General features: G+C 41.9%; 1 protein-coding gene across 4 annotated transcripts in view; it reads right to left on the bottom strand.

The window, feature by feature from the left end:
• Window positions 1-436: 436 nt before the first annotated feature.
• The window catches only part of USP46 (ubiquitin specific peptidase 46), a 63,287-nt gene continuing 40,609 nt past the window's right edge, over window positions 437-23,114 (bottom strand). For 2 of the 4 annotated variants that reach the window (XR_014060970.1, XR_014060983.1), the window contains exons 5-10: window positions 18,765-18,841; window positions 10,921-11,004; window positions 8,565-8,762; window positions 5,139-5,217; window positions 3,979-4,272; window positions 437-3,611 (exon numbers count right to left, since the gene is read on the bottom strand). Coding sequence is in view for 2 of the 4 variants with exons in the window: in XM_081516694.1 (XP_081372820.1) it covers window positions 4,171-4,272; window positions 5,139-5,217; window positions 8,565-8,762; window positions 10,921-11,004; window positions 18,765-18,841 (540 nt within the window). In the remaining 2 variants the exon portion in view is untranslated. Of the gene's footprint in view, window positions 4,273-5,138; window positions 5,218-8,564; window positions 8,763-10,920; window positions 11,005-18,764; window positions 18,842-23,114 lie in introns of all 4 variants that reach the window. The other 2 variants (XM_081516694.1, XM_081516839.1) reach the window with 1 other exon arrangement.

Here is a 23,114-nt window from a genome sequence, read left to right as displayed (position 1 = left end):
TGCTGCCAGTATTGGGGACGGGGGAAAGCCACACCAACTCTTTACTAGCAACAAGATGCCCATGAGATCAATGAGCTGGAAGCCACTGCCTTATTTTGAGAATGGATCTTTTATTTCATAACCAATAAAGGGCATTTCCTATGCAAAATCTCAGCTAAGCAATTCATTACGCCTAATATACCTACCCTAATTCTGTTTTTCACTTTCAATTTGCTCTTCTCCAGACCCAGGTTTCTGGATTGTGTTGCTCTTTCTCACTCAAAAAAGTGGTGAGTAACCTCCAGAACCCTAACTTTTTGAACCTCTACAGTAGTGGCAACTTTACTGCGATAACCAGAATATTCTCTGCAATGCTTCAAAATCAGGCTTGGACTGATTACCTGGACACGAGACTTGCCAATGACTCACATTTTATAAAAAGGATTTTAAATCCATGTGTGTTAACACTACCCAGATGTAATTCTCTAGGAAGAGAATTCCTCTTTATTTTTTTGTCAACAACTTTAGAGGCAGGGTATTAAACTGATTGAAGTTTCACAAGATTGATATTATTGCTTAAAGTGCTTGAATTGGTTACATTAAAAAAAAAAAGGTACAGATTATTTTAAACAAAAACTAAAAAAAAAAAAAAATTTTTTTAGCAACAAAGCCAAATAAATGTGCCACACAAATGCAGTAACTATTTTGGTTACACAGAAATGGAAGCCAGAAATAAATTAATGTAATACTGGAAAACAAATTTAATTAGGCAGAAACATAGGAAATAATTTTCCCTGACCCATGCCACTTACATGAGTGAATAACACTAGTGCTGATAAATGCCTTGACCATATAATCGCAGACGAGGGCAAAACATTTAGTGCACAATATTTTAATACACATGAACATACAAAGTTGATCAAAATGCAATGTTTATAGATAAAATCCATCTTTGTAATAAAGCTACACTCCAATATCTAAAATAAGCCCTAAGCTCCAGTTATAACATAGTTCATTGTTAGGCATGCCCATGAAAATTAAGGGTATCCATGAAAATAAATGCATAGGGACCATTTCTGTCATTTTTTTCCCCCCATTTCATCTGAAATCCAAAATATACCAAAGCTATAAAACCATATGACTGGCTTCCTAGACAAAGCACCACTCTCTTGTGTTTTTGCTCCTTGGCTCTCTTCAAACCAGCTCACTTCGCGTTTCTTCGGAATGGAAAATGCACCAGAACAACAGGACTGGGCGTCAGCATTCTACCAATATTTACTTTTAAACAAATGACATTTTAGCATATTGTCTCATAATTTAGATGTTAAACAAGTAACCAATAAAGCAAACATTCCTTCTCTTCTGAAAGTGGAAAACACTGTAACTTATTTTAAAACACCCAGCAGTTAAAAGAAATACAGCAAGCCTGCCCATTCCTGCCAGAAATATGACACACAGAGACCCTGGCCACTGAGGGACTATTGCTGAGCTTTTGTGCTATCGTTCACCTCAGAAGGGTCTCACACATCCCACACCATCCCTGCTTCACACAACCAATGAGGGATGAAAAATAAAGAAGTGTTATGTGCTCCAGTCTTCACATGAAGTGAAATGACTTGGGAGGATGTAGCTGCCTAGTGTTTCTTTCATTTATTAAAGAGGAAGGGGGAAGATGATCCCAGATAGTGCCAAAGTTTAAAAAACTGATGGAGTGTTGGTGGATAAGTGTATTTTTATCTCAATTTTCTTTTTCCTGCACCACACAACCATGTTAATGTCTTTGTATTACCTTCAATATTTATGCAAAAATTTATCCATGAATACTAAATTTTAACTGATCTTTTCAACTAAAAGGAATTATTTCAGTTAAATCACTGAGAAAAACTTTTTACTCATCCAAAAAACCCAAAAAGTACTGAATTTATGACTTAGCACTCAGATAATACTTCTATAAGGGGCTTCCCTGGTGGTCCCTGGTGGCTCAGCAGTAAAGAATCTGCCTGCCAATGCAGGAGACTCAGGTTTGATTACTGCATTGGGAAGATCCCTTGGAGAAGGAAGCTCACTTCAGTATTCTTGCTGAAAAAGTCCCATGGACAGAGAAGCCTGGAAGGCTATACTCCATGGGGTCACAAAGTTGGACATGACTTCACGACTAAACAACAAATTACTTCTATAGGTTTCCAATTGAAACTTTTTTACTAATAAATTAGCTTCAGAGTCACTTCAATTTTAACAATGTTTCTCGTGTATCAGTTCCAACTATATTAGGGATCAACCATAGTTTTTTTAAACTTTGCAACCTGCAGTCAAATATATGGATTATGTATAGTATAAACAGCTCCCTGCCTCAGTCACCTTCAACTGAAAAGCATCTCTTCTTAAAAACAGGATAAAAACTCACCTTCCAGGTAAGCAATTACTGCGTAAGTCTTGTCGAGGGAAAAAAGACAAAATATTTATAAATATGAATTTGCCTCTAAACAAGGTATATTTTCATCACTTGTATAAAACAATAACGTGAAGATCACCCTGTTTTTGTCTTCTCCAGTGAAAGGTAAAACATTTCACTTCAAGCATGAACAGATGAAGTGTGGCATGCTTATGGAAGTTGTAAGCGATAAACAGTTCAAGATACTTCAAAGATAAAGAAATCCAGTTTTCATCTAGATAAAGTGCTATGCTCTTAATTGTTGCAAAATGGCCAGTAACATTTTCAATTTCAATTTTAGTTCACATTATGCCAAAAGTTTGTGTGTTCCTTCGCTGATGTATTAGGTAACAAAATAACAGGTTCACAGTATATTATAGTGTATGGAAGTCAGCGGTCTTCCCATAGGAAGCTGAGATCTACAACTCATAAGATTTTTAAGAAACCAAAATCCTGCTCAACAGCAAAACAGCATATCGAACCTTTTAATAAAAGGCATCGATACTCAAATGATTTAATAAATACACATACAACAAAAGTGAAAAAAAAAAAGTAAAACTATTGTGAGATGAGGTTCTTCCAAAAAACTCTGTCTTGTCAAACATCCTGGGAGCCTGAGCCAAAGAAACGCTGCACCTTTGTTCATCCCACCACCTGCCCACTGACACTTCCTCTGACCCACCTGCATCCCCAGCTAACTCCAGTACCTCCTCCGGAAAAGGTTCCGTGGTAGCCCTGGGCTTGCCAGGACCTGAAATGCCGAAATATGAACTGTTGTACAATGTGGCTGATGGGAGGACAGGTGCAGCACCTTTGTTCTTCCTGGGAAAGCACGGTGTTGGTGCTGCCTGGCTAAGGAGAGCTGGGGGGGTGGCAGTCCCCGTGGTGTCTCAGCCCTACTGCCTCTGACCACAGAACACCAGCGGGGTTGGAAAGATACCCTGGAAAGCTTAGCAGCGCCGGATAAAGGAGAGATACAACTCACAGGACAGAAGAAGAGCATCACTAAAAACAAAGAGCACAGAGCTATTTTCCTGAAACTTGGTTTTGGTAGAAAGAGAAGAAAAACAACTTTCCACTGTGCACAAAAGCTTCCTCCTCTTGGCTTCGCCTGCCCTGAGCTCCACGCCTCCTCAGCCCCTGGAATTGTAACGGCCGGGTGGGCACAGCCCTGGGCATCCTCGAACAGCTTCTCTTCACCCTGTTCCACCCGGAAGATGAATTCAGTTTCGAGGTTACTCACTTTTAAAACATTTTCACTCGAACAAACTTAAAGCTATAGTTGCAGCTCTAAAAGGTAAGCATCTACCCCATTCTTCTGTCCTTCTGTCAGAAAAGAGGCAGAGAAGCTAAAAATGGGGAGCAATGTTTCCAGGGACAAGTTAAAGGAATGCATTGGAAGGAGACCCCGGAAGTCAAGATTAGCAGAGACTCCAAATAGACTGTCGATGTTTGTAAGAAATGGCATTCTAATTCAGCCAGACAGTGGCATAGCATGTACCTGATCCTAAAATTAGCAAATGTTATTCATCTAAACCTTACTACAATCTGATTGCAGTTAACTCTACCTCAGACTAACATAAAACCACGAGTAGTGCTGCTTGTAGAAAAATGAAGGGGGAAGAGAGTCACGCAGCCAGACCACCGAGACTTGGAGTGATGCCTTTCACTGGTGGTCCTCTGGGGAGGAGGGACGTCTGCAGAGAAACCAGGTCCGAGTGCATTTTCCCTCACTCGAGTTAGTTCCACAGTCCTTTAAGTTATTCTCTTGACTGATAGAATAAAATATATCCAGATTCTGAATTTTTTGATATATCTGATGTCAGGCCATAGAATTCTTCAATAGCTTGGGCATCTATTTTCTGCAAGAAAAACAGAAATGAAACAACACAGTGGTTTAACATGATTACTGGGAGAAGGAAAGAAAGGCTAACGGGATGCACAAGAAAATGTAAGAAACACTGTCATAAAGCTGGGAACTTTCACTTTCATAAAGCTGAGTTACAAATGGGTAACTCCACAGACTTGACCGAGAGAACATGATGACCACACTGTAAATGATTGGGGAAGAATGCCACCCTTTCGACTATTAGCAACCATAGGGGTGCACTCTGAAGAAGACAGGACTTCTGTCTTTTAAACGGTAAGCCGTGGGAGCTCTTAGGAATAAGCATAATCCATTCAGGTCATCAAAGCTTATTCCCTTTAGTGCTACCTTAAATGGGCTGAAACAGACCATGTCTTTGAGTGTGGAAGTCTCGCTGGCTAGTGTTCCTTTACAACAAAATCAATATATGGAATATTCTGGTGTCATATAAAGAATTCTAGGTTGAACAGAGGAAAAAATTTAAATAATAATATCAGAAAATTTTGGTATAATGAAAGGATTTTAATACAACTTTGAAGTTTATTATTTGGTCCCAGAGTGGGCTTTAGTCACTGTAGGAAAGAGGACTTCCATGTAAACATGACTTACGATGGCAAGGGGGGTCCCACATCTGTGGTCGATCAGTTAACAAAAACACAGTATTGATGAGTCCATGATCACACCCCTTTTCCCCTTCCAGAGAGGATGGGGAGCAGCAGAATGTAGTTCTGAGAGAAATGTAAGCTGTTTTCAAGTCAGATGACGGGAATACAGGCCTATTTTAGAAAATGTCCACACGCACACATCCCAAAACACTGTCTCCACCCCACCTCCCTCAGATATAATCATCTGCATACCAACCTCTACAATGTCATCATCAAACAAAAGCCAGAAGCCATGACTTTTCACAATAGTAATATAATGCCCACGATTAGGACCACTGGAAAAGAACAAACAGAAGAACATTACTAAGTTAACATTTACTTCTTTATAAAACTCTATGTAGCTCTTTATATGCAATGACTTTTTTGAGGGAAAAAAAAAAAACTATCACCAGGACAGAGAACTTGGAATAGGTCGTGTCCACGTCCACATATCTTTGGCCACAACCCACAGAGACACACCTGGGTGCTGACACTGTGCTGGGCATAAGGGGAGATGAAAAAAGCCTCTGTCTTCGAAGGATTCGCAATCAACAAATATTAACACATAATTACTGTGCACCCACTATGTTCCATCTAGGTCCATTCAGGCAGTTAGGCAAAAAAAAAAAAAAAAAAGCAGTGAATGGGGGCTTCCCTGGTGGTCCAGTGACTCTGTGCTCCCAGTGCAGAGGGCCTGCGTTTGATTCCTGGTCAGGGAACTAGATCCCATGTGCCAAAACTGAGTTTGCAGGACATCTGGCATGGTGAAACTAAGACCACGCAATGCAGCCAAATAAATAAATACATAAGTATCAAGACTAGGAGAAAAGCCTCTTCTCTTCCTACTTAAACAAACAAATAAAAAGCAGTGAATGAAACAAAGTCCTACCTTTCCTGACGTGAGGGTTGGAGTGGTAATAAACTAAAATACAAATATATTTCAAGTGGTGATACACGCTGAAGAATATAGCAGTGGAACGGGTTGGTGAGCGATGGAGGGAAGGTGCTATGGTGACGACACGAGATGTGAGCAGAAGGAATTTCCCTGAAGGGAAGGAGTGTGTGTGTGTGAGAGAGAGAGAGAGACAAGCCATGAGACCACATGATGGAAGTTTCAGGACGGAGAAGAGCAAGTTCAAGGCCTAGGGGACGGGTGGGGGTGGGAACAGTGTGACCAGGGAACAGCAAGGAAGCCAGACAAGTGAGCCGCGGTGGAGGAGGGTTAGGAATGGGCCACCGAGGTTAAGATTATGGACTTCACTGTGAGTGAGCCAGGAAGACACTCAGGAACTTTGAGGAGGGATGTGATCTGATTCAAGTTTTAGGAAGATATTAAGCCAAAATGTATAATAACAAGTAGGAAAACAAAAAGGTACATTATTACACACTACAGAAAAAAGTCGACCGAACAACCAAACAGCTTCTCCTATGAAGTCAGATTTGCACAACTGGGAGAGTTTTTAACTCTAACTCTAGAATTTTGTCTTCTCAATACATCACCAAAGTTGGAAAGCTGAATCTGCCTTAAGTTTGCTTTTTCTTTGCCATACTGCACAGCATGCAGAATGTTAGTTCCCCAGCCTAGGATCGAACCCACATCCCGTGTATTTGAAATACAGGGTCTTAACTGGACCACCAGGGAAGTTCCTTTAGTTGCTTTCTTTAAATAAAAGGTGCCCCAGAGGATTGTTCTCACCTTTCTCCAGCCACTCTCTCCCCTCCCTCTGAGCTCCAGCCCATGCTCCACCTCTGTTTTCACACACATCAGCGTTCTCAGCTTGGGCCTCTGTGCCTGCTGCAGCTCTGCCTGAAAGGGTCCTCACTCATGTCTAGTTTCTTGCCTCTTTTTATTCCTTGGGCGGGCTTCAGCTCAAATGTCATCTCAGGAGATAAATCTTTGCTGACCACCTTCCCTAAAGGGGTGCCTCCCACTGCTCTCTGTCATCGCCTGTTCCTAACTCATGTGTGTGCTTAGTCGCTCAGTCATGTCTGACTGTGTGACCCCGTAGACTGTAGCCGACCAGGCTCCTCTGTCCATGGGGATTCTCCAGGCAAGAATATTGTAGTGGGTTGCCATTTCCTAGTATATACAGAGTCGGACATGACTTATTGACTAAACCACCAGGAACATGGAATATACATAGAATATACATAATATATGGGATTCCCTGGTAGCTCAGCTGGTAAAGAATCCGCCTGCAATGCAAGAGACCCTGGTTCGATCCCTGGGTCAGAAAGATACCCTGGAGAAGGGATAGGCTACCCACTCCAGAATTCTTGGGCTTCCCTGGTGGCTTGGACAGTAAAGAATCCGTCTGTAATGCGGGAGACCTGGGTTCGATCCCTGGGTTGGGAAGATCCCCTGGAGAAGGGCATGGTTAAATCAAAGAATACTGTTAAAGAACCCTTAGAATGAATAAATAAATAGAAAATAGATGTATGTATACGCGTGCTCAGTCACTCAGTTGTGTCCGACTCTTTGGGACCCCATGGACTGTAGCCCGCCAGGCTCCTCTGTCCATGGAATTCTCCAGGCAAGAATACTGGAGTGGGTTGCCATGTCCTCCTCCAGGAGATCTTCCCAACCCTTAGGTTCTTTAAAATAATTAGCAGTTAGAAGTATTCTTCAGGGGGAAATAGAAAGGTGGCTTGTAACTGACCAACAAATACAACTTTCTGAGAACGTAAGACAATAACCTGTCTGCATGGGACAAAACAAGGGTTGCTTCAGGTACGTTCCAGTTTCTGATACCATCCACCCAGTAGAGGAAATCGCTCCATCCCTCCCTGTGGAACCACGCATCCTCTTGGTAACGGTCTGTTGACTACCACCCCACTCAGGTGGATCGAGAGGAAAAGACACCTGCTCTGTGACAGGCCCCGGTCTGAAACCTACACAGGCGACAGCAAGGTCGTTCCCAGGGATGGGATGCAAACCCATCCCAGCTGAGCAGTAATAGCAGCAGGTGAATTTTCAGTAGAGTTTTCAAGACTTACACCAAATTATACAATAAAAAATACTTCCTCAAAAGACTTTCAGCAAAAACACTTTGCTTCTCCATATCTAGGGGACTTCTCTCCACTCTTTCCTTTTCTTGATTATATACTTATTATAGAATACAGGGGAAAGGCTTAAAACTGCCTAAAGAATGCTTAAGAATACATTTTAATTATTCAAATGCCAAAAAAGTATTAAATTCTATCCACTCCTTCCAGTCTTTATTCACGTATCTTAAAACACTTTTGCGATCATACTATATGCGTAACCTGGTTTTTCAAAAATTAAAATCACAGCACAAATATCTACTTCTCCGTGTGATTTCAAGTTCCTTGTATCCAATGGAGATTTATTATTTCCCTTATGAGAGAACATTTAAATTATAATTATGCATTAATTTTATCTTTATTTTTAAATTTGTTTTATTATTTTACTTTATATACAACATGAGCGACTGAACTGAACTGATATACAACATAAGTTTAGAGATTCATTTTGAGGTGATAAACTGGAGCTTAGAGGAAATTCCCCAAAGCACCATCACCACTGAGTCTCACATCCCTGGCCCCGCCCCTGAAAGATGTGGCAGAGTCCATGTGGCCCAAGGATAGCTCCTCCCTCAACGCGCTCCTTGCCCGCCCTCACCTGCCGCAGTGCACCACCACCGCGACCAGGTCGTACATGCGGTCCAGGTTGACTGCATCGCTGGAGGTGTTGAAGAGCCGGAGTTCCAGCGGGAAGACCACTCGGTAAGAGAGCTTGGTATACCTGTGGAGCTGCTCCATGTACTTGAACCGCTTGAGGTGCAGGGCCAAAATCATGGGCAGCTTTTTAACTCTCATCCTAAAAAAAAAAAACATGAAATAGAAAATCAGTGGTACCCAACCCCTGTGAGGGGGACCGACTATACCACCACCTGCACAAATGGAGAGCAGGAAGGGGTCCAACAAACTTCAAATCAGCAAACAGCCAATCCACTTGCCAGAATAAAAGGATGCTCGCTTAAACAGAGTTGACTTGTACAGATTCAGCTAACTGGAGCCTAGAAAGCAGAGAAAAGTGCAATGGGGCTAGGATGTGGGGGGTGGGATCATCTGCTTGGTCAAAGGAGACACCCCAGAACTTACGTACCAATAAAAAAAAGATGCACAACTGCTCTACGTCACTGCCCTCTGCCTGTCAGAGAACGGTATTTGGATAACCCCTCAACTCTGAGATAATGGAGAGGAGGGGGACAGTTTTTGAGAAAAGCAGGCGGACAGTTTTTGAGAAAAGCAGGCTGGGGAGAGGACAAGCAGAGGGTGGATTCTGTACGTACAGGTTCTGAGAACCGACAGACAGGCACGCCTCATATACTACCCACTGCCAACCATCAGATAACCAGGCATGCTGGGCTCGTTCTCCCTCTTTACTCCTGTGCTCCTGGGCCATTTCCCTTTTCTGGCTCTCAGGTTCCTTGCTTGTAAATTCAGAGATTGGCTTAGGGCTATATTTCTCAAAATAGGCTCGTGAGAGCACCAGAGATGTTAATGGTTGCGGGGTTTCTGAGGCCAAGTCAGGATGCTGCTCTCCCTTCTGTTCTGAAGTTCCTCCTTGCACATCCACATACCACAGACTTTGAGAAATCCTGCAGAAAAGGATTTTCTTTTGTTTGATGCAGCAGTTCCCCAACTTACACAAACATGAAAAGCTCTTTTTTCAACTAGATGAACATTAAGATTCTTCGCTAAGAAGTCACAAAAACAACAGTTTATGGAGATAACTCCACTAGAATACAGGATTTTCTGGTTACATTCGAGGACACCCTCTTTGAAGGTCCTGAATTATTGTAAATGCTGTTCGACTTGGGCACATTTTCCATGAATATTGTTTGTAAAGGACAAATTTAATAGAATATTATTTAGAAATCTATTGCGAAAAAATCCTGTTCATAAAGTAAGCAAAACCACACCATCAGCAGAAACATAAGATTTATGGGGATCCCTATTATTTTTCAGCAACACTGCATTTTAATGCATAAAACTTCTAGGGTTGAATAGAATATGCTTTCATGCTCCACTGGAAGACCTAGGATGGCCTTAGGCAGACTTAGTTTAGATTACATGGATAGGGACAGAGGTAAGCTCCCCAACCACTAATGAATGTTAACTCCCATCTGCCACCACGATGACTAACCTTTCTCCAGTTCAGATGCACCAAAGAAAGATGTGCATGTCTGGGGATGAAGGGCTGGGAGACTGATCAGAGAAACTTCAACTTCAGCTCTAGACCTCTGATGGTTTAAGATGGTAGGAATGGGCATCTGTGAGTTACCGTGAATATGCCACAAACCATGGGCAGGGTAGACTTAACTCATGGTAAAGCTTCACAGGACAGTGAAAATGTCAAGTTTCTTGGCTTCTGGGGACAGAACATAGGGAAGGACTGATTATTTCACATTGTTCAAGAGCTGTAACTAGCCAGTGCTGGTAAAAAGATGGGCAACCTTGGGTCTTGTATCAACTCTGAGTATGATAACTTTCTTATTACCCATCCATAGACTGATGTTATTGATTTCCTCATGATTCCTTATTAAATGATTAGTATTACTTGCCTCTTCTATCTTCTAAATAAGAAGTTCCAACATTAGGCAATACTAGCAGTATTTACCGGGTGACCACTATGTGTTATGTACTATGCTAAGTCCTTTTTATAGTTCACCTTTAATCCCAAAAGGACAGTGATCACACTTGCTCACCACTTGTTCACCCAGCAGGAGTATCTGACACACTGAATAAATGAATGAACAAACAGACAGATGGACACATGATTAGATGAAGGAGCAACTTCCCCAGGTAGGCATTCGTATCCTATTTTACCAGTGAAGAAGGTAACTGACTTCTCCAAAGCTACTTGGCCACAAGCCCTAGGAACTGGGATTCAAAAATCAAATCTGTCAGGCTCCACGGTCTGGTCCCTTCTGAGGATAGGAAGCCACCCCCTGGGCTAAACCCTTACTTACCTTTTCTGGGCCTCTTGTTTGCTGCAGCATGTTTCACAATAATACTTCTGTTCGCTACACAGTGTTTCTGTGTTGCTGAAATCTCTGCAGAGAAAAATACTTTTCAAATTAAAATAAGTCCAAAATGTACTCAGTTTACCATGCCCTGAACCCTCTATTACCTGTAGGGTAATTTTTAAGTGAATGTGGGGAAAGAAGTAATGAGAAAAGATCCTTCTTGGGAGCATGTACTATGATGACTAGAGCATGTTCACTGGGCTGGGTTATGATTTCATCATGAGAGATTTTCAAGTAAGCTTTATTTAATGGGACACAGATAGATCTAAATTAGGGTTTCCAACTAATTCAGCATAAAAAAAAGAAACTCAAGGTTTTTAAGAGACAGTACCTAAAAACTGGAGATAAAAATTACAACAGAAAAATACTAACTATAGTAAAAGCCAACCATTACAGTGAAAATCAAGTCCAAAACACCATCACACAAAATGCCAGGAGACATTACTACACGGTTAATGAAAAACGATCTGTCTCAGGTGGTCTACATTTTCAAAGAGCACGAAAGATAATAAAATTTAAATCGTATTCCATGGCCCATATATTGAACTCAGAAAATCTCAAATTATCAGGCAATGACTATCAACCCCCTGACCCCCACCACCCCACATGCTGGAAGATAAGAACTCCCGCCTGCCTCCTCTTGAGAACAAACGCCATTGGGATGCTATATATGTATTCACCTCTTCATAAGACTTTACTGTACTACTGATAGCTTTCATTTTTTAAAATGTCATAGCTTTTCATTCTTCTCTGGTCATCAAGATTCTACTTAATATTCCTGAGGTACTGCCTCAAAGGCTGAATAGAACATCCAGAATATCATAACACCCTGGAGTCTTGAAAAAGGCCGTGACATTTCCTTATTCATAGGGAATGTCCTAGCACTAGATCGACCAGCTTTTACCAAACAGAAAAAGTTACTTACGTGGTGTCACTAACTCAACCACTTAAATAGAGCTTATCAAGAGAATACATAAATTATTCATTCATTAGATTCCCCAGTGGCTACCGACCACACCCTGGACTGGGTGCTGGGGATCCACAGAGAACGCCTGCCCTCACAGTGCACAGGTTCCCAGAGACACACGCAATAAGCCATTTACAACACTTGGTGTTCACTGCAGGTTAAACATACATCATTTCATACTACTGACTCCCTTGCCTAAAGTTCTTCAATAGTTTCCTGGTGAATTCAGGAATAAAATCCAAATTTCCTTTTTAACTTTTTAAAAAGTTTATTTGACCGTGCTGGATCTTAAGTTGCGGCATGTGGGACCTAGTTCCCAGGCCAGGGATCGAACCCAGCTCCACTGCATTGGGAGCTCCACGTCTTAGCCACTGGACTACCAGGGAGGTCCCTAAAATCCAAATTCCTAGCTATGCCAACAGACTGTCTGCTCTTCTGACCCATCTCTTGCCCTTTGCCCCTCCTTCACCCTGCTCAAGTCCCACTGGCTGGCCTTCTCTGCAGCTCCAGGGTGCCATGCACTACCTGCTCCGGGGCATTTGCTAGTGCCATTTTTCTCTGCACTGACAGCTCTTTTTCCAGATGCTTCCATCGCTGGCCCTGCTCATTGTTCAGAGCTCAGTGTCAATGCCACCTCTTTGGAGAGGACTTCCACAGTCACTCTCTCCAAACCCATCTAGCCCCTACTCTGTTGCTGTCTTGTTTTCTTCTGAGCACTTTTCACTATCTGAAACATCCTCCTACTTGCTGGATGACGTGTATGGGCAGTGACCCTGTCTGTCTCACTCACAGCCAGGGTCCCAGCACTGAGAATGGGCCTGACACACAACAGCACTCAGCGATGTGTGCGGGCTGAACGCAGAGAAACGCATACGTATGAAGTCCCCAGCAAAGTACAGAGGACGGAGAAATGAACTTGAACTGGGGCAATTCAGGATGTTTCCCCAAGGGGTGATATCTGAGTCAGATTCTCAAAAAGGGAAAGTGAACCAAGGGATTAAGAGTCCAGGATTTCAGACAGAGTGAAGGCCATGGCCGAGAGGCATGAACACAAGGTACAGAGCATGCTTCTTAGAAGCTGTGTGGACCCTGTGGCTCTCTAACCTGTCTCTGCAGCAAGACAGCATCAGATGGTACTTTCTGGACCATTTCTGGCAGCACTCTGGAGGAAGGACTGGAGGGGGTCGAAAAGCAAAAACACAGTTTAGAAGGCAAGTATACTCAACCCTCAGACTCTAAGTGCCTGGTACCTGATACAGACTCAAACTCAGCTGAATGAATACTGCTCGGCTCTTCACGGAGTAACTGTTGTGAAATCTCTTCTTGGTCTGCACAGGATTTACTGGGGTAGAACGGAGCAACCAAGAAGGGGCAGTGAGTCTGGGTGAGGGTGGAGAGTCATAGTTTTGGAATGTCTACCACAGACAAACCTCTCCTCTATCCTGCTAAAGAATCAGAGTAAGCCAGGCAACAACACTGTAAATCAGGTACACTCCACTAAAAATTAATTTAGAAAAAGAAGACCTCAGGCAAGTACAACAAATAAGAAATTAAACACTTTCTACTCACTTGAATTTCACAATAAAAAATGTTTTTGTAGATCCACAAAGGTAAAAACATAGAAGTTGGTACTTAAAGACCTGATTCACCATCCTGCCCAGCCCTAAATGACTGGAAGCTTGTTGCCACAGGAGAGGCAGGACAAAGCCTTCAGAGCATCTGTGAGTCAAGAACTGGAAAATGCGGCTAAGTTAGAAAGACAGAGTGGCCCCAGCAGGAAACTGAGGCACAGCGGATCTGTCAGATGATGCTGTACAGCTGTCGGAACAAAAGAGGGCAACAAAGGAAACTTCTCGATGAGGAAATCAAAGAGGAGAGGAGAAAGGTCTTTTAGACACTCGGGATAAATTACATCAAAGCACAGAGGAGAGGTTATCGGGAAAGAGTATTTCTTGAAAAAGAGTCAAAGAAACACTTTTAGAAAATATACTTTGGGAGCAATTCTAATATGAAACACATACCTTCATAAGGACTATAAAGCCTAATGGAAATGTACACAAGAAAACTTGAAAAAAATGGATAACGACTATGTTTCCAGGTGAGACGGCTACAGGTTGTAAGAACAGCTATCGTGACCAAGGTAATGTCTGTGTCTGAGAGATAACATTTTTTATTTAAATCTTAACCTTTCACTCAACACATTAGCTCAAAAATTGATTTAAAAAAATTCTCAAGCTAGGGAGGCTTCTCGATAGTTTCATGTTATGATGCACATTTAAAAAATAGTGGCAGAAGAAAAACAAAAACAAAACAACCAACAACAAAAAAAATAGTGCCACGTAGAAAGGAGCTGGGGTACACTGACATGGCTGCTTTCCTGGCAGTTCCAGGCCCTGCCTGGTAGTTGAGGGGATCTACACACACCTGTAACCCATCTTCCATGGCATACAAGCTGGGAAGCTTTGTTCTAGAATCTACAGCAGTGGTTCAGCAGTGGTTCACTCGGCTGCTCATCAGAATCACCAGGGGAGCTTTCAAAACAATCTCAATTCCCCATCACTCTGTCTCAAGCCAAGTTACATGAGAATGACTCCAAGAACCAGAGGCACCATTGTTCTTAAAGCTCCCTAGGTGGTTCCAATATGCTCTGTGGGCTGAGAGCCACTGTCCCCAGTGCTTTGCAAATATGAACATGTGTGGGAGTCGCCTGGAAATCTTGTCCAAGTGCAGGCACTGACTCGTGCACTCATTCTGGAAGGAGACCAGAGATTCTGCCCTACTAATGAGATCCCAGGTAATGTCAACAGCACTAGCCCGCAGACCCCTGTTTGAGTAGCAAAGATCTAGGGCACCGGTTCTCAAACTCTGGCGGTATCAAAACCACCTGGAAAATTAAGGAATAGTAGATGACCAGGATCACAGAAGTTAAATATCACCTAGGCCTCCAATTTTACCAACTTCCCCCGGTGATTCTGATATGCACCCAAGTTTGAGAACTACTGACTCAAGTGTTAAAGAAGGTTAAAAAAAAGAAATCCACAAGAAAGATGTGTCAGATATTAGCAAATATCATATATGAGAAATAGCCAAAACTAAGACATAAGCCAGATAAACAAAGAAACTGACAGGTAAGCATAGGGCAATAGATTTGTGATAGAGATGCATATGAACTTGGCACAGAGAAGTTTCCAAAATGAAAAGACATTTTTTAAAAAGGAAGAGTAATTTTAAAATAGAGCTTTGGGAGAACTAAAAAAGGCTGACCTCCCTGGCCCTGGGAGAATGGGCATTTTTAATGAGAAGAGGACAGAGGAAGAGGAGAGTGGTGTCAGAGCATGGAGCACTTTGAGGAGAAAGGTACGTTTCTGTGCAGGAGCCACAGGGAGGGACTAAGGCCCTGAAGTGAAAGACAAAAAAACACCCAAAAGGACTGGGGGGTAAGATAAACATGTATTTTAAGTTTTTGCCTGAGGCCATCCCTGAACTTATCAAAAGAAAAAGAAATTTCTCAGTATCCTCCTATGATGCAGATGGCTCGCTCTGCCTGCCTAAGACACAGGGCTGAGATGTGAAATGTTAGAAGTATAGCTCAGCTACAATATGGCTTTAATGGCTTCTCTAAACCTGTTTCCCGAATTAACCACTATTTATATCATCATTTCTCTGGGACAAAAGTTCATTGAAAACACTGTAATTGATCACCTAAAGCCCTTCTGGAAGAAGGTGGCAGAGATCTTACATTTAAATCCTACAATTTTTGCTTGATTTTTAACTTTTCTCAATATCAAAATAAATGATAAGGATATCCCATCAGAAGAGATATGCAGGCATGAGGTTAAAGAAGAAAACTCATAATTCTAGTTTGAAGAACAAATCCTCAAGAATGCAAACCACATTAAACCATGAAAGGAGCCAAAAAAGATCATCATCATTCCTTCTCTTTTGTCTCAAATAGAAAAAGCTAACGGATCTGCTGGCATCATTTATTCCCTGGAACTCTCTCCTGCACTTTGTTCCTCTGGGAGAGGCTGGAAAGCTGCCACCCTACCCCAGAACTCTCAGTGGTGAACAGCAACACCTGGCAGGCTTCCCTCTGTTGGGGAAGTGAGCTCTTAGGCATTGATGAAGGCAGGTCCAGGTAAATCAGCCAACGTCTATTTTCAGGATGATGTACTAAGGGAAAGGGGCAGGCCCGTCAGGAATATCAGCCTGGACAATGAGAATCTGATGTTGTTTAAAATGTATTCTGAGGCTATTCGTACCTACCCATCCCAGCTTTAAGGCCTCCAAATGTCTCTAGCCTGCCTGCATCAGGTATGCATTGCCAATGTATATATTTCGTCCAGAAAAAAAAAAAGTGAGGGGACTTAGTTCTGGGTTACATTTGTCTATAACAAGGCTTCCCAATGGTTGAAATTCTTAGCTGGTCTCAAAGCTACAGCCACTGCCATCTGCCTTCCTGAACAGCCCAGGAATTTCTTAGAAAGCAGGGGAAGCAGTTAGCCTCCTAGCTCCCCTTCTCCAAGGAGAATGGGCAGGTGATACCCTTTCTTCTATTCCCTCACCTATGACCAGCTCTGGCATAACTTTATAGCTTTTTCAACTCCTTGTGATCACAAAACCCTGAGGAAATCAAAACTGGCTTCTTTTCACAGGAATATTAAGAGCCCATGTGAAAAACAGAACCAATCAGAAGGGGAAAAAAAAAAAGCTATCCTGGCTTGCAAAATGCTTTGCGAACAGAGACCATAAATGTGTCCTGGACACCTGGACCCAAGGCATCTGGAGACAAGGGATGAAATGCCAGACAGTAGGAGGTGCTGAGGTAATTTGGTGGGGACGGGGAAGGCTCAGCCTCCTGGGAATTAGAGAGTAACCAGTCCCCAGCTTACAGAATATATGACACCCAGATGCACCGGGACATTCTGCCGGGTTGGAGTTAGTACCTCTGCCATGAAAAATGACTTTCTAATAGTTGACAGCCACAGCAAGTCCCTTTAATCTTAAGAGTTCTGAGTAACCTGAACTCCTGATAGAACAATTCTGTCACACAATGCCCACTGATAAAGATCAACAGGGCTTGAAAGAGAAAGACAAATACCATATGGTATCACTTGTGTGTGGAATCTAAAATGTGACACAAATGAACTTATCTATGAAACAGACTCACAGACATAGAGAATAACAGACATGTGGTTGCTGGGGGGTGTGGGCAGGGGGTGGAGGATTGGGAGTCTGGGGTTAGCAGATGCAAAGCATTATATACAGAATGGATGAACAACAAGTTCCTACTATACAACACAGGGAACTATATTCAAAGTCCTGTGACAAATCAAAAAAGAATGCATATATATGTATAACTGAATCACCCTGTGGTACAGCAGGGATTAACACCACACTGTAAATATACTTAAATAGAATAAATTTAAAAAAAAAAAAAAAAAAAAAAAAAAACAGTGCCCTGAGCTGATGAGGCATTCTAAGCAATGGGAAGGGCCACCCAGATCACCTGGTCTGCCTTGGCACCCCCACTGCCAGGCACCAATGTCCTTCAAAGCACTGATTCCTGTCCGTGGATTCCCACTAGACTGTAAGCGTCATGAGATTCATACTTGATGCTGACCCTTGACCCAGAGGGTCCAAAAGAGCAGGGCTAATTATAAGTTAAAAGGAGGAGAAAGTAGTGAGGACAGGAGAGTGAATTGTGTCTCCACAGAGTATTAAAAAGCAGAGACATCGCTTTGCCAACAAAGGTCCGTATAGTCAAAGCTATGGTTTTTCCAGTAGTCATATACGATGTTAAGAGTTGGACCATAAAGAAGGCTGAGTGCCGAAGAATTGATGCTTTCGGCGTCAATTGTGGTGTTGGGAAGATGCTTGAGAGTCCTTTGGACTGCAAGGAGATCAAACCAGTCAATCCTAGAGGAAATCAACCATGGATAGTCATTGGAATGACTGATGCTGAAGCTCTAATACTCTGGCCACCTGATGCAAAGAGTAGACAGACTCATTGGAAAAGACCCTGATGCTGGCAAAGATTGAGGGCAGGAGAAGAGGGCAACAGAGGATGAGATGATTATACAGCATCACAGACTCAAGGACATAATTTGAACAAACTATGGGAGACAGCTGAAGGACAGGGAAGCCAGACGTGCTGCAGTCTATGGGGTCACAAAGAATCAGACACAACTTAGCAACTGAACAACAACAACAAATCAACTCTGAGCACGCTTTCAACCACAAGTCAAAACACAGTATCTGCAGGAACCATGGGTGTGTGTTACTCTTACACTCAGGGAACCTTACCTCCCCTCAACCCTAATTACGAGGAAGCCTTCTTTCATGAATGAACTCTACACAATGCTGCAAGATGGAGAAAAAGGCAACGCCGTCATCGGTTCTCAGTTCAAAAGTGCATAATTTTTAAAATCAAAGACTAGATTAGCTTAGAAAAAGAAAGGAATGGTAGGCATCCGTAGCATTTTTCAACTCAATTATGTGACTGTGACTGGGTGTGTCTGTGTGTGTGGAGAGGCAGATGAGGGCCCAAAGCACACATCTGTACTGAAGATTAAAACCTTATTTTTAAACTTAATGACTAATGACTTCCACTTGATCCCCTCGCTCCTCAGCAGGACTCTTCTCTTGACAACATATACTTATTTCTAATCTCTCCCGGGAAAGAAGAAATAGAAAATAATAGGATTACATTGGTTTAACAGAAAGGAAGATTATCTCCTGAAGAAATACAGGAAATTTTCCCCCATGACTTACTAGCCTCATCAAAAACTCAGACCACAGTCAGAATTCATGAGGTTACCTTAGACAGTGGGTAATAGATGTGTTCTGCTCCACATCAACAGAAAGGTCAAGAAAATCTTCATCTTTGCTGCTAACCTGAAGCAAAAAAAGGAAAAAATATTAGGTATAAAGTACATAATAGACAAGCAGGTATAATTTTGAATACTTACAGGGAACCAAAACCCGTAACTGCAGTTAAAGACAGGTGTGACTTTGTATATTCACTGGCAACCGGTTAACCTTGAAAACAATCCCAAACAAGAGAAAACTCTAAACTCTTAGTTTAACCTTACCTGTATCCAGCTTTGACTCAGGCTTTTCACAATTATAACTCAACCAGATTTCTCTTCTTGTCATTTCCCCCACTGTTTCAAAGCAAGAAGCATCAGACAGGTATCCTTACAGCTCAGCCTGGCAGAATGGTTAACAATCGCAATAGAAAAATGACAAGAGCCTTATAAACCTACTGCTCGGATGACTGCCCTCCATTAAGCTGTCTGCACTTCCTGCCAGTGCCCTGAAATCACTCCCTTCCTCTGGTGCCTCGTCATTCAAACTGCATGTGGGGCCGGGGAGCTGAAAGTGCTATGGGCCGGAGGGTCACCCTACCTGCACACACAGCTGTCCTCTGGCCCAGCGAGGGGCATCATGCAGAACACCCACTGCTGTCTGGGGTACCACCCAGTCCTGGAGCTTGGGCTGCTTTGCTTGCTAAGTCACTTCAGTCATGTCCGACTCTTTGTGATCCCATGGACTGTAATCTGCCAGGCTCCTCTGTCCGTGGGATTTTCCAGGCAAGAATTACTGGAGTGGGTGGCCATGCCTTCCTCCAGAGGATCTTCCCGACCCAGGGACTGAACCCATATCTCTTATGTCTCGTGTGCTGGCTGAGTTGATCATCAGTCCCGATGGTTTCTCAGCCTGCACAGCTAACACCACACCACTTCTGGGTCTGTACTTAAGGAAGTTCACCAGCTAGCCTAGCATTTGACCGTCTTGGAGTAGGAGGGACAAACTAGCCCAGCAGCAACTTTAAGATGCCCAGTCACCTGACAGCAAACAAAAATAATATGCCTATAAATTTAACGACTATCCTAGGAGCCAGTACTCCAACATTCAGAGATGTGGACACAATCCTTCATACTTTTGTTAGCACACCAAAGAATGGGTACTGGCAGTTGCCCAGCTCCATATCCTGTCTCTGCTACTTACAGTGGATGACTTTAGGCTGCTCTGTACCTCAGTTTCCTCATCTGTAAAGTGGGAGCAGTAAGAGTATCTATTTCGTAAGGTTGTTATGAGAATGAAATAAACTAATACATGTAAAGTGCTTTAAGAAGTCAGTATTCAACAAATCCAGGAGGGGCAAAATATTTTAAATGGCCTAAAATGGTCAAAAAGTTGGGAATGGGTTACTATGTTGTGGGCATAATATTACATGAAATATGGGACTCCCCTCCTGCACTTCCACCATCACCATGAGAAAGGTAACCCAGGCTGGCCCAGTGACTGCTCCCCTGAAGAAGATGAGAGCCCACAGAGGAGAGTGGTTCTCACTAAGGTGTCCTGGCCAAGCCCAGACTACAGCTCAACCCCCACCAGCCTGGGGATACATGTGTGAGACAGCTGAGATGCAGACGCACAGGTTCAGGCAAGGCCAGCTGGATCAGGCAACTCCCTACCAACCAACCCAAGGTTGCAGAATTATAGTGAAAAAAAATCAGAGTTGATTTAAGCCTCAGAGTTTTGGGCAAGTCTGTAACAAAGCAACAAATAACCAACAGAACTACTTAACCTGACAGGCATTTGTCCTTTCATTGCACTTGGCAGATAGTGTGTTTTTTATAATTTGAAGATTTGTGGCAACTGTGTGTCAAGCAAGTCTATCGGTAACAGCATTTGCTCACTTCATGTCTCCGTGTCACATTTTGGTCATTTTTGCAACATTTAAAATTTTTTCATTATTATTATGTCTTATGGTGATCTGTAATCAGTGATCTTTGATGTTACTACTATGGCTTACTGAAGGTTCAAATGATGATTATCATTTTTTAGATTTAAGTATTTTTTAATTAAGGTATATATATATTTTTAAATGCAATGCTATTGTATACTTAAAAGACTACAATATAGTGTAAAAATAACTTTCACATGCACTGGGAAACCAAAAAATTTGTGTGACTTGCCTCTTTGTAATATTCAGTTTATTGTAGTGGTCTGGAACCATACTTGCAATACCTCCAAGGTATGTCTGTATATACTTTTTATTTTTATTCATTTATTGTCAGTTTCCCCCTTACTAAAATGAAAGTTTGAAAGACTGGCTTCAGTAATGACTAAGATCCTGTCTTCTAGCACTCCTCCAGAAAACTATGAACTCAGATAAAGCAATGGAGAAGAGACAAAGAGAGGCAGATGGGCGGTCCACATGTGGAGAAGGAAGAGCTGCAAAGAATGAATTCATGGTTTCACAGCCTTTAGCTGAGGATTCATGGAGGGAAAATGCAATCTTTCTGGTTTAGGAGTCAGAAAATCCGACCTCGGAAACCATGTCCACTGGGAAGGGAAAAAATCTGAGAAGGCATTCCCAACTCTGTCTGCCCACATCTCTGGCTGACCCCTGAGCCACGCTCATGCAGAGTACACTCACAGCAACCCGGCTGGTGACAAGAGGGCTAACCCAAGAGTCAAGCTGCTGCCTAAGAAACAGAGTCTGAAGTTTGAGTCCAACCAACATAACTACCTGCTAAAACTAAAGAAACTCATTGAAGAAAAACAGAACCCAGAGACTCTCAAACTTCACATTCTCAGTGTCCTAAGATATGACCCAAACTTACAATATGTGAAAGAATCAGGAAAATGAAAGATATTCTTAAATAAAAGGAAATAACTGAGACCAATCCTGGGATGCCCCCGATGTTGGAAGTAACAAACAATGATTCTAAAGAAGCTATTATAACTATCTTCAATAAAGTGAAATATAATATATTAACAGTGAACCAAAACATAAGACAGCAGAGAAATAGAAACAAACAAACAAAAAGAATCAAGTGGAAATTCCAGAACTAAAAAATTAATACACTGTTGGACTTAACAGAGATCTGGAGAGAGATCAGTGGATTTGAAGATAGAACAATGGAAATTATCCAATGAGAAGAGTAAAGGAAGAAAAAAGATTGAAATAAAAATTGATCCTCAATAAACCTGTTAGAAAATATCATAAACTAACAGGAGTCCCAGAAAAGGAGAGAGAATAGGGCAGAAAAACTATTTGAAAAATAATGGCTGAATATTCCCTAAATTCAGTGAAAGACATACATTTATAGATTGAAGATACTCAACAAAAATCAAGCAGGATAAATACAAAGAAGGCCAGCCAAGGTCAAACTGTTGAAAGCCAAAGGTGAAAAAGCAAATCTTAAAAACATCTAGAGAGAAATGACACATTACAGGGAGTTCCCTGGTGATCTAATGATTCGAATTCCGGGCTTTCATGACCATGGCCCGGGTTCAAATCCTGGTTGGGGAACGGAGATCCCACAATAAACAATTTTTTTTTTTTTTCAAAAAATGACACATTACCAGAGAATGATTCCACTGGAAGCTGGTCTCTTATCAAAAATTCAAGGGCCAGAAGACACAGAACTTCTTTAGTGTGCTAAAGGAAAAACTATCAGAACAGCATTCCTGTATCTGATAAATATATCCTTCAAGAATGAAGACAAAAAAATGAACACCACAAGAAAGGATAAAAGGAAATTCTTTAAGCCAAAAGGAAAAGTTACCAGATGGAAATCCAGATACTCAAGAAAAAATGAAAAGCATCGAAAATGGGAACTGTGATATTGTCTTGTGGGGGTTATAATATGTGTAAATGTAATACATATAATTTCAGCATAAAAGACAAGGAAGGTTGGGGTGGAAGGAATAGGCACCTACATAGCAGTTAACTATGTTTTATGAGAAATGTAACATTAGTATTAGGTTGGTGCAAAAGTAATTGTGGTTGTGCATTGTTGAAATTTGCCATCTGATATTGGAATACATTTTAAATAAATGTGGCTATGTTATACATCATTTTAAAACACATTTCTCACTTTATGTTTTTTGCTAATGATTTATTACTTGCTGTTCATTTTATATTTATTTTAGACTAGGGAAATGACGTTAGACAAAAAGCAAATTCAAGTGATTTTCTTATTTGAGTTCAAAATTTGAGTCATAAAGCAGCAGAGATTAACTTCCAACATCAACAACACGTTCGGTCCAGGAACAGCTAACGGGCATACAGTGCAGTGGTGGTTCAAGAAGTTTTGCAAAGGAGACGAGAGCCTTGAAGATAAGCAGTGCAGTGACCAGCCACTGAAGT

The sequence above is a fragment of the Giraffa tippelskirchi genome, chromosome 1, assembly GCF_054371585.1.
Source record: "Giraffa tippelskirchi isolate mGirTip1 chromosome 1, T2T-mGirTip1v1.2.pri, whole genome shotgun sequence".
Lineage (NCBI taxonomy): Eukaryota > Metazoa > Chordata > Mammalia > Artiodactyla > Giraffidae > Giraffa > Giraffa tippelskirchi.
The sequence above is the reverse complement of the archived record's forward strand: the minus strand, read 5'-3'. Positions and strand labels throughout refer to the sequence as shown.